The sequence below is a fragment of the Sinocyclocheilus rhinocerous genome, unplaced genomic scaffold (genome assembly GCF_001515625.1).
Source record: "Sinocyclocheilus rhinocerous isolate Xijiao unplaced genomic scaffold, SAMN03320098_v1.1 scaffold357, whole genome shotgun sequence".
Taxonomy (NCBI): Eukaryota; Metazoa; Chordata; class Actinopteri; order Cypriniformes; family Cyprinidae; genus Sinocyclocheilus; species Sinocyclocheilus rhinocerous.
In genome coordinates, this window is record NW_015649568.1 from 177191 (window position 1) to 189175 (window position 11985).

At 36.1% G+C, this 11985-nt stretch overlaps 2 protein-coding genes across 4 annotated transcripts in view; one reads left to right on the forward strand and one right to left on the reverse strand.

Annotated features, from left to right (window-relative positions):
- Window positions 1-5254: 5254 nt before the first annotated feature.
- Window positions 5255-7422, forward strand: llph (LLP homolog, long-term synaptic facilitation factor). The gene is made up of 3 exons (XM_016515503.1): window positions 5255-5344; window positions 5917-6140; window positions 6225-7422. Exons 2-3 carry the CDS (start codon window positions 5930-5932, stop codon window positions 6389-6391), a joined length of 378 nt encoding a protein of 125 aa, XP_016370989.1. The 5' UTR covers window positions 5255-5344; window positions 5917-5929; the 3' UTR covers window positions 6392-7422.
- A 252-nt stretch (window positions 7423-7674) lies between these two features.
- Window positions 7675-11985, reverse strand: part of LOC107710670 (src substrate cortactin-like) — an 8354-nt gene continuing 4043 nt past the window's right edge. For all 3 annotated transcript variants that reach the window (XM_016515502.1, XM_016515501.1, XM_016515500.1), the window contains 6 exons: window positions 11781-11850; window positions 11471-11619; window positions 11172-11300; window positions 8546-8711; window positions 8312-8389; window positions 7675-8150 (listed from right to left, as the gene is read on the reverse strand). In XM_016515502.1, coding sequence (XP_016370988.1) covers window positions 8017-8150; window positions 8312-8389; window positions 8546-8711; window positions 11172-11300; window positions 11471-11619; window positions 11781-11850 — 726 coding nt within the window. In that variant the 3' untranslated portion in view covers window positions 7675-8016. The remainder of the gene's footprint in view (window positions 8151-8311; window positions 8390-8545; window positions 8712-11171; window positions 11301-11470; window positions 11620-11780; window positions 11851-11985) is intronic.

Sequence of the window (11985 nt, forward strand, 5' to 3'; positions counted from 1 at the left end):
GTTTTCTGATCCTGGTAGAGTAGACTACAATTCCGGCTGTTCTGACTCACAGACTGTAAGTACGTTTTTTATATTTTATATATTTAAAGCTAGTTTTTTTGGGCAGTGTAGAGTAGTGCTTGTTGTTTGTCATTTCTCCGATCACAAATGCAGACATGGTTTTATGTTTACGCGGCGCGATGCAACGCAACGTGTAAAAAGACAGTATAAGTCATTATAATCTGTAATTATGTCCCCACTGGATGCAACAAATGCCTCGTTTGTAATAAGTTTTATTGGTTTTGTCTTGCCGTGCTGGGAGACGGCACCACAGTGTGTTAAGGGGCGTAACATTTCCGTCACACGCTTGAGGTATTCGGCCAATCACAACACACTGGATAGCTGGCCAATCAGAGCACACCTCGCTTTTCAGAACGATGAGCTTTGAAAAATCGACGCGTTTCAGAAAGGCGGGGCATAGAGGAGAAACAATAATGTACAGTATGTGGAAAATAATGTGTTTTTTGAACCTTAAACCGCATATACATTTCATTACACCAAATACACCAAATAATGTTCTTTTTAGCAACGTCATATGTTTTAAAATATTTATAAATATTAAAATATTTTAAGTGTGACAGATGTTCAGTATGGTACCTGGAAACCTGCAAACTGGCTTGAGCCTAAAATCTACAAAACAGAGGCTTCGCATTTAGATTTCACCTGGGCTCAGGATGCTGTTCCGCTGATGCTTGCCGTTGCAATTTAGCTCCATGGAGACCAAAACCAAGAGAAACGTCCCTCCTGAGTGTTAATGTTGCACATGATAGTGCATTAGGCCGAGGCACCGTCAGCTGTCTCTACAAGAAACCAGAGGCCTGGGGATGATGGCAGTCCTCTCTCTGAATCCTCTGGAGGGGGATCTGCAGGTTCAGAGCAGCAAGAGACGCAATGAATGAACAAGAAGTGAAGGGCATGACCTCACTCTTTTATTTTAGATTTGGCGTCTGTAGCTCTGTTCCCCAATCTGAGCCGCCTGGTTGTCTGTTGCCTACATAAGAAGATACTTTCTAAGGGGCCATTCACACAGACCGCGTTTTTGTGTTTTAAAATGTAAAACACAGGGCAGTGGGAAAAAAGACACAAAGTCTAGACAAACTTTTTTGAACTTCTTCGCCACATTCAAAAACGTCTGTCTGGCACATTTACATTGAAATACAGTGGAAAGCAAAAACACACACGGAATGCTTTTTGTTTTTTGCACCTAAAAATGCAAGACATGAGGCAGTGGAATGAAAAAAAAAATGCAAGGCCTAAAAAACTTTTTTTTAAAGTTTTAGAAAGTTTTTTTTCAAGAATTTTAGTTAACTCTTAACTAAGCACTGTGTTTTTAGAATGCCATGGCATATGTGAGATGATGCAAAGGACGCGAACACAACGATCAAAAACATTTGTCTAACGCATGTTTACGTAGAAAAACAATGGAAAAGTAATGGAGTGGAATGCAAAAAATGCAAGACGCATGGCTGTGGAATAAAACTAGTTTTAAATTGAGCAGCCCATTTTTATGATGCATAAGACTCTGCAAAAAATGAGAGACGGGATCTGTCTAGTACACATGAATGGCCCCTACATGTTTTTGCATTTAAAAAACATGAGACACATGGCAGTGGGATGTAAAAAAAATAAATAAAAAATAGGTATATAGACACGTTTTTTAAAAGTTGAACTTCTTTTAACTTGAGCACCACATTTTTTAGTACACCGTGTCATGCAACACTGCAAAAGTAGCTTATGTAATGGTCAAAAATGTCTGTCTTGTGCATGTTTACACAGAAGTACAATGGAAATGTAGCACAGTAGAATGCATACAAGCGTTCGTATGGCGTATGACAGTGAATACATACTGTATATAGTTGAATACATTTTGAATTAAAGGGGTCATGTGATGTTGCTAAAAAGAACATTATTTTGTGTATTTGGTGTAATGAAATGTGTTTATGCAGTTTAAAGTTAAAAAAACACATTATTTTCCACATACTGTACATTATTGTTTCTCCTCTATGCCCCGCCTTTCTGAAACGTGTCGATTTTTACAAAGCTATCCAATGTGTTGTGATTGGCCGAATACCTCAAGCATGTGACGGAAATGTTACTCCCCTTACCATACTGTGATGCCCTGTCATAATGACAGGTGAGTTGTACTTAATATTAGAGCAGTAAAATTTAATTAAAATCTGCTTGTGCAATTTGTTACAATAATTTTTTTAAGTAAATCTTACAAGTTTTTTTTTTCAGTGTAGGCGTGGCTGACTGAACTTTTATAAAGAATATCTCTTTGGATTTGAGACTTTAGTCTTTGCAACTTTACAGATCTTCTTTATGCACCAAGAGCTTGTAACACTCCAAAGAGAAAGGAAAAATTGAAATCACATCATATGACCCCTTTAAGAGAAGCTTTCGTGTGGTGTGTGGTTTCATTTCAGTCCAGATGTTTCCTTGAAAGAAAACTGCCTAAGTAGCCTGTAGATACCAAGGCGGTTCACAAAATTTTGGAACAGAGCTATTGTGTGCTTGTATATCTAAATAAAATTGTGGCCTATGACACAAAAACCTTTGCCTCAAATTATATAGTTACTGTCACTGCTACATTCAGACATCCGATAAGATAACACATCCAAGTAGTGAGCGACTCAGAGCGAGTGTGCAAGAGAGCCACAGACTGTGTGTGTTTGCATGCTGATCATTTCAGAACATGCTGTCCTGGGACTTAATTATTCCACACACAGCCACGTCACTCTCACTGAAGGAACACTAATTGGGGGAATCAAAACACACAACAACGTGCACAACTCCCCGTGCTACATAGAGACCTCAGCTGACTGCCATGAGCAATGTCACTGGAACAGCCCAGCAGATGTGCCTTTCAGTTTTCGCTTCTGATGCGAGTGCTCGCTGGTCCCATGGCAGACTGGTTGCACGTTATGCTCTGTTTGTTGGTTTGTTGTTTGTTTTCATCTATAAAGGTGTTACTGAAATCTACTTGCAAAGAGTTGTGGGGCTGTAGAGGGATAATACAGTACTGATTTATTTATTTATTTTATAGAAAGCCGGATGGAGTCCACTGCACATGTGCTAATGATGTTAGCACTAAGGGGAACATCAGGACTGTTTAACATGTTCAGAGAAAGGAGGCGACAATATCTGGCATCCAGTATCAAAGAACAATATCCAATATTCGCATAAAACAATAACCTGTTTAATTCTTTGGTATTGGTATGTGTTTATGTGTTGTGCATTATGTGTGAGAACAGAACTAAGCTCTCTTACATTCTGCTCATGTACTGCAAGGCAGGGTTATTATAGTTAACTAAAAACCATAGAAAACGTGTGTGTATACACTGTTATCCCTGAAATTGTTTTAATTCAAAATATTTAGATACAATAAACATAAACTCCAACATTTTTGCAGAAAGTAACATTTCCCATTTAGTTTAATTTGATGTACTAAAATAACTAAAACTGAAAAATTTATAAAAACGGTATAGATGTTAAAAAACACAACAAAATGACTAAAACTTTTAAATTAAAATGAAAATGGAAATTACAAAAAATACAAAATATTAAACAACTATAATTAGTATGTCAATTATACTAAAATAACACTGCTGCAAGGTTCAGTACCAGACAGAAGATATTTTGTGTGTGTGCTACATGATTACACCTTTTATTTATTTATTTATTGTATTGTATTGCATCTAAAATTATTCTAGCGCAGGGGTTTTTGAACGTTTTAATGGCATGGACCCCCAAATATGACAATGTCCTTGTAAATACCCCCTCTCTTAAAATATGAAAGCAACTATATATTCAGATTTAAAAACCCATATACAACAGGAAATACAATTTAAAAAAAAAATTTAATTAAATAATAAATAGTTATTATGAAAAAATGAAATATAGATAAAATATAAAAATACAAAATTAGCTAAATTATTGTCTAGAAAATATCGAATCACACACACACAAATAGTGCAAAATACAATTAAGATTGAAATATAAATAAATAAAAAAATTAAAAAGGCCATACATAAAATGAATATTAAATCAAATGTAATATAAATACAAAATTAACTAACTTATTATCTAAAAAATATTGACTTTGTATGAACCTGAGGAGAAACAATTTAAAATAATTTTCATTGCATTCATTTGTATAACTTTTTTTTTCTTACAGTAATACATACGCACTTTCCAGAGCAGTTTTACACTTTGACAACCATGAAAAAAAGAAAGAAAATAATACAATAATAAAAAACTAATTTTTTGTCTTTTCCACGTACCCCCTAGAATCCCTTTGCACCCCCTTGGAGTCCCTGGACCATAGTTTGAAAACCTGTGGTCTACAAAAATTATTATACAAAATTATTATTATGTATAATTATGACTAAATTCAAATAATTAATTCAGCATAAACTTTTCACTTTTTCATTCAGGAAAAAACACCAAAAATATAGCAACAGGAAAATGACAACATGAAGACACACACACAGTTCAAAACACTTCACTTAGCTGTAACACCAAGCGATAGGCCTGGGCCCTGCAAAAAGGCCTCCAAAACAAAATAGCAACAACAACTACTAGAGAATAATAAAATGTCTGAATATGGTATCTAACATTAGGAGATAACTGGGTCGTGCTAACCCACCAAACCTTGGCCACTTGGTCAACACACAGTCAAGAAAACTGCAGCGGTTGAGCCATTTACTGGGGTTTGTCAATGTGACGTGTGTCATTTCAGCACAGCTAGTGCCACTAAATGGAATTGGAAAAACAATGATGTTTTTCAAACAAGTTTTTTCAAACGCTCCATATGTCCTCCATCTGTCATGAGTCACACAAACAGTCTGTCCCTCAACGCTATTAATTCAGCCAAAAGTTGACATATTGGGCCGGTCAAAACAAACACAGGGGTCAGAGCAACAGTGTTTACACATTTTGGGGAAATCAACTTACTTATAGTTGACTCTGCATTTTAAGCTGGGATTGATAAAGTATTTCACCTTTAAATGGAGGCAAACATCTTTTTTTTCTGGAGGGAGAACATTTTAAGATACATTTGTGAATTTATAATATATGTTTCCTGTATTTTTGTAATTCAACTCACCTGCCATTTTGAAGTTTATGATATGGTAAATGTAGGCCGCAGTTCTGTCGCCCTCTACTGGACTAAACGCGCGACTACACGAGCCGTCAACACGCGATGTTTAGTCGCAAAAAAGAAAAAAGGAAGTGTCGTGAGGAATCTGCTTAGCGGCAGCTGTACACACATACACGTGTATCCAGAGGTGTTGTGAAGATATATGTAAGTTACACACTGCAAATATAAATACAGCTTTAACACAGCATAAATACTGAAGTCCGTATTGTCAGTAATTACGCCTGTGAGCGGTGTTTGTACGTTATGTCTATTAAAATAGCTATTTTTGCATAACGTTACATGAAATGGCTAACAAACATCTTAGTTTTCAGCTAATTTTTTTTTACACAGATCTCTTGCATCTGGATATATTTAAAAGCATGTGGGTGATCGGTTATGTAAGATTATGAATAATCATTGTAATCGGGTCATGTGTAGTCTGTATCAGTGCTTTTAATCATGCTTATGGAGTGACCGACATTTGCACATTTGAGGTGTTTCAATAGATTTAGTTCATGGAGCTTCTCTAATAAAGAAATGAAGAAGTGAATCAGGTGTTCAATGATGTAGACCCCCAAAATGGTTATGGAAAATGTGGAAATATCAACGAAACATTGTGTTCTCCAGACTAGGGGGAATATATATATGTATATATATATTCCCTCCTATATGTATATATACACACAAAATACCTTTTTATGATTTTATTTTTATTATTACCTTTGTCTTCTCTCCTCAGTTTCCATCAGGATGGCAAAGAGTTTGCGCAGCAAGTGGAGGAGAAAGATGAGGGCGGAGAAAAGAAAGAAAGTTGCACCCAAAGAGCTGGCACGACTCAAAACAGTGCTGGGTCAGGGAGAGAAAGGAGAGATCACCATGAAAGATGTCGCTGAGATCGCCACCGTTGTGCCACCTGAGAAAGTGAAGAAGCCAGAAGATGTTGAGATGCAGAAAGAAGATGGTGAGCTTTCATAGAAACATTTAGCAATTCGGCTTTTCACTTGTGTTTTACCATGTTAAATGCAGATCTGTTGTTGCTTTGCAGCGGATGGTGGAAAGATGGATTTAGACACTAAACGCAATAAAAAGACAATGTTGGACGATCAAGGACGGTATCCGGTCTGGATGAACCAAAGGCAAGTGAAGAAGGTGAAAGCCAAACGTACGGCTAAAAAAGGAAAACCTAAGATTAAGAAGGGGCTCGCCTGGTAGATGAACTGATCTGCTTGTGCACGGACATTATTCCTGTCACAGCTGTACAGGAGCCTTGCTGTGCATCTTTTTATTTTACGTTTATGCAACCTTGAGCAGAAAAATACTTTAGTGTTTTTGCAGTTGTGAAATGTAATGATCTGTTAATGGTTGTGGGTTCTCGTTGAGAATGAGCAATGTAATTGGGATTCAACATCATGATCAAGGCTTTTCACTAGTTCACTAGCTAATATGGAGGGGAGGGGGAGTGAGACACTGTAAGTCATCTGCATTCACTGTATTACACAACTGACTCTTCCAATGAAATATATATATATATTTTCCCTCTCTACTCTGTTGGTCTGCTTTACTTTGTAGTTGTGAAGTATTAGGTATTTTCTTTGTTGGCAGATAATTATGGATGAGCTTTTGTTTTCCACTTAATAAATCAAATATACCTTTCTGGGGGATTTAGTTTTATTTTGTGGTCAACAAAAATGCACAACATTAAGTCAGTAAAGAAACAAGCATAAGCCAGTGGCTTGTGTATCTCTATAAGGCAGCGTGGTATACTTTTACAATTAATCTCTGCACCAACCAAAAACAGCAAACAACCAAAAATATTAGCAAATTTGTAAATCTTCATATTGCATGCATAAAGGTTTAGAAAGCTGGTAATTGATATAACATTCCTCATTTAAAACTATTAACAGCATTTCACAATTACTTTGTAATGATTCTCCATGTAATATTTATGACATCTGAGAGATTAAATGGAATATTTGCACTTTTAAAAATCCGTTTTTCATATTGTAGGACTGGAAATCAACTAAACATGTAACTAATAGTGACTAGTTCAATATTTATTGAATGTTCTGTTATACACACTGTATCGTTCAAATGTCTGGGGCCAGTAATTCATTTTTAAATAAATGAATACTGTAATTTCAGAAAGGATGCATTAAATTGATCAGAAGTAACAGAAAAAAATGCATGTTACAAGATTTCCATTTCAAATAAAGTCTGTTGCTTATGAATTCACTATAAATCAAAAAAAATCCTTAAAAACTCTTTTCAACATTGAGAATAATATAAAATGCTTTTTACGTACCAAATTAGCACATTAGAATGATTTCTGAAGGATCATGTGACACTGAATACTGGAGTAATGATGCTGAAAATTCAGCTTTGCATCACAGGAATAAATTGCATATTTTAAATATATTGAAATAGAAAATTAAATTGTAATAATATTTCACAATAATATTACTGTATCTTTTTAATCAAATAAATGCAGCCTTGGTGTGTAAAAGAGACTTTTTGCAAAAACATTGCAAAATCTTACAGACCCCAAAATTTTGAACGGTAGCGTGTATGATCATACACATTTTAATCTAATATCTTTATGAAGAAAAAAAAAATCAATGTCCATGTTAACTGGTTACTAACCATGTGCATTGAATGGACAGTTTTGCTCAGCTAACAGATCCAGGCTCATTAAAACAACCAAAAAGAACTCATTTTCAGCCAGATTCAAATGTTCATTCTGTACATGTTAGTATATTGCACATGTCATAAAAAATGCAATAATAATAATAGTCTGCAAGTGGCTAATAAACACAAATTTGATCACTGATTATTAGCAACTAATTGAGCTCCACAAAAGTGGCAGGAAACAGGCCTGTGCGACCATGACACGTTCCTTTCCACCAACCCTCATCCACCATCTCAACGCTAGTGATGGTGTCACCTGGCATGAAGGAGATCTCGTCACTGGCCTCTGCAAAAGTATGATATTCATAATACACAGCAGACTAAACAACAACAAAAAAAACCTCAACAGAAATAAATTACGTAGCTCTGCAGAGTCAGTTAGGAAGCAATGTAATAAAATACAATGTCAATGAGGTATCAATCAGTTGCTATGGACTGTAAACGTACCTCCTTGGTAGTCATAAATGGCCGTGGCTGTGTTTCCTGCCCCACTTAGATCTTCATAATCATTATCATTATCAGCAGCTGTTGAAGAAGCCAAAAAAATAAATGAGGAATTACAGCTGTTAGCAATCATAAACATAATCACAGCTGTTATAATTAGAACCATCTACTTTTTCTTAATGTGGCTTTGATTCCCACAGTGAACACATGTAGTAAATGTTTATGCATGTGTCAAACCTGCAGTAGCATATGAGCCAATATCCTCATAATCTTCTTCCTGAGGTACGGGGACGGGAACACATTCATCGTAAGTTTGCTCCTCCTCCTCCTCCTCCTCTTCAATCAGGTCAGCTGAGCGGGGCGGCAGTAATGGCGGCTCCTCATATTCAGGCTGCTCCTCTATCTGAAACACACACTGAGCAGATGAGGATCAATTCTTTCAGTGTATGTGCTTAGATAATACTGTTAAAAATACAGTTTTGGAAGTGAAAAAGAAAAAGTCATTGTATAATTTACAGTGAAAAAACGCAAATTGACACTCCCAGAATTCCCTGCTTGATATTTCACATTTGATGTTTTTTTGTTGTTGTTTCTTATATATTTTATATATAAATTTATTATATTCCCTTAGATATTTTTTTTCTTATCAGTTGTGTACATTATGGTTTTTATCTTGCATCTAATGTTGTTTAAAGGCACAATATGTAAGATTTTTTTATTAAAATATCCAAAAACCACTAGAACAGTGTTATATATTTTGCTGACTTGTGTACTTACATTATCCCAAATGTTTCGAAGAATGTTTAAATCCAGAGAAATAAGCTATTTTAACTAGTGACACGGAGTGTGTCCATAGTGTCATTGTGTCGCCTGCCAATGACGTCATAACCCCTCAATTTCCGGTTTTGTTTTGTAGAAAACATGGAAAAACCAAAGACGCTTTAATGGCTGTGGGGATGAAGACCACAACTCCCATGATTCCACACCCAGTCACGGCGTCATCTAACTACGCCTTTGTCTCTTTGTTTATTTTGAATACGCGCCCTCTAGCGGCGAAAATTACATATTGTGCCTTTAATGAATGTTTATTGCAATATTTCAGTATCACGTGTGTTACCATGATGGTGTTTAGTATTTGTGTAAATGACACTGTGCACCTTCTATATATTAGTATTTACCTCCCCAGCTTGTGGAAAAGCTGTTTGTGATGAGCTCTGATTCATCTTGTGACTTTCTCATCTCCACTTGTTTTTGGTAGTTATCAGTGTATTACAATGTAACAAAACAGGTATCAGTACTTCAATTGGTTGATATAATAACATTACAACAATGTTTTTTTATTGTGAATTTAAGTGAAGTCTGTAAAACCTAAAATGTTGCTACCATATTTTTTACAGTGAAGTTCTGGCAACCACAGCTGCTGGTATTTTAGCGTAAATGTCACCGATTTTTCTTTTTTTTCTTATTATTGTTGCATAATAATAAGTTATGAGCAAAAATAATAGTGATAGTTGTAATAATCCTTGAATTAAAGCGGTAATATTCTGCACTTGTACAATTTAAATGACCATTTTTTGAACTTTCTGTCGCCCTTAAGGTGCAGTCACATTAGCGAATTTTCATCAAAATTTCGAAAGCAAAAAGGTTGTGTATTGTCAACAGTGTAGCAATGTATGAAGCACAGCTCACATCAAAGTCACTTTTAAACCAAGCAGATTTCTGTTGGTCAGTGTGTGCAATTTGTGTAACAAAACTGTTACCAAATCAGAATGGGGAAATCTTTCACCCTCAGACAGAATTCCAAATCGTGTGGGTTCATATTAAAATGGATTTCGCCCACAAAAATGTGATGAACAATGCTAAAAGTGACCGCACCTTTAGAATTTAATACTGTACCTTTAAGACTTCAATATGTAAATGACCCGTTATGATTGGCTGGTCTGTTTGCATGTGAAATTAGTAATAGCAGTCCCACCAAGTTACTGAATAAACATTTATGTATAAATTTGTGCATCAGTATGTTAAAGGGAAGGTTCCCCCCCCCCCAAAAAAAATGAAGCCATTATTTACTCACCCTTGTGTTATTCTAATGCCATATGCCCTTCTTGCTTTTTTAGACCGCAAAAGGAGAAATTTAAAGAAATGTCCTGTTTGCGCTCGTCCATATAATGGCAGTGAATAGCGACCAGCATCATGTGGCGTTTTTATGAATCTAGATTTCTTACAACTTGTGTGATTATTCTGGATGAGTCGGAGTGAACTGCTGCACTAATGAGAGTCTCAAGAACATGTAGCCGTGCACAGAAATCAACAGCCAAGGTCGGGATTTTCTTTAAATAATACATTACATTTCGGTATGTTTTTCACTAAACCCTATCGTATACCCTCTGAACACTTGGAGCTTATGACATGTCGCATGGGACCATTCTGTGATAATTTTGTGTCTTTTTTTTAAAGCTTGATGCTGGTCACTATTCACTATATTCAACTCATGTACAAGAGGGAGCAGAACATTTCTTTAAATTTCTCTTTTTTTTGGTCTGAAAAAGCAAGAAGTGCATACAGCATTAGAATAACACAAGAATTAATAAATGACTTAATTTTCATTTTTGGGTGAATTATCCCTTTAAAGTGCTCATGGTTGTGATGTCACAATGTGTTCCATATATGGTCTGCGGAGGAGTTTTGCATTGTAAACACATTAGGGTATGTTCACAATAGGGGCAGTTATGGCCTAATGGTTAGGGAGTCACACTTGTAACCCTAAGCCCCAATTGCTCCCCGGACACCACAGCAAAAAAGGCTGCTCACTGCTCTGGGTGTCTTCAAAAGACCAGTGAAAATATAACAAAAAAAGTCTTGCCTGAGCTTCTTCCTCTGGTTCATCTCTGGGAATTTCAGGCAGTTTTCTGAATGTCTCTGGGGGATTGTGGGATGCTGGCACAGGTGGAGGTCTCTGGTTCTCTTCCTCCTCTTCACACTTGCTCTGCTCCTTAAGAAAGATGATGACCAGCATTACAAAGTGTTCTTTAGTGTGTGAAAAAGAAAAGGCTGTTGTGTGTGGTTGGGCTATCTATTGTTGTCATGTGTTTCTATTAAAAGTGCAGCAAGCATGTCTATATATATATATATATATATATGGGTATTAAGACAAATGTGAACCTCCTGTTTTCGTTGTGCCTCTTCCCGTTCTCTCTTCTCTCGAGCAAGTCTTCTGGCTCTCTCCTCATCTGCTCTCTTTCTATTCTCCTCATCTGAGGCCTTCGCCATGTTCTCAAATCGAGCCTTAAGGTTTCCAGCTCCTACACTTGCTATAAACACCAGGAAGAGATGAGCAAGAAACTACTGAGTCCCTGAAAAGTATATAGACCCTTAATCAACACATTTAAAATGTATGAATGCCACTGCATTACTACTCAAAAGCAACACTTCAAATGTAATATTTCCATAGACTTGTACAGCAAACACTCACAGGCCTCGAAAGCCTGAGGCTTCTCATAAGATGATGATGGTGACTCCATATCACTGAATGAAGCTGCACTCTGTGGAAAAAAATAACTCAATGTACATTCACTGGGAAACTGTCAAATATTTGCTGCAAACCAAATTAATGTATGAATCCTGTTTCTGCCTCACAGTAAAAAAAAAACCTGAGCATTAAATATATTATATATATA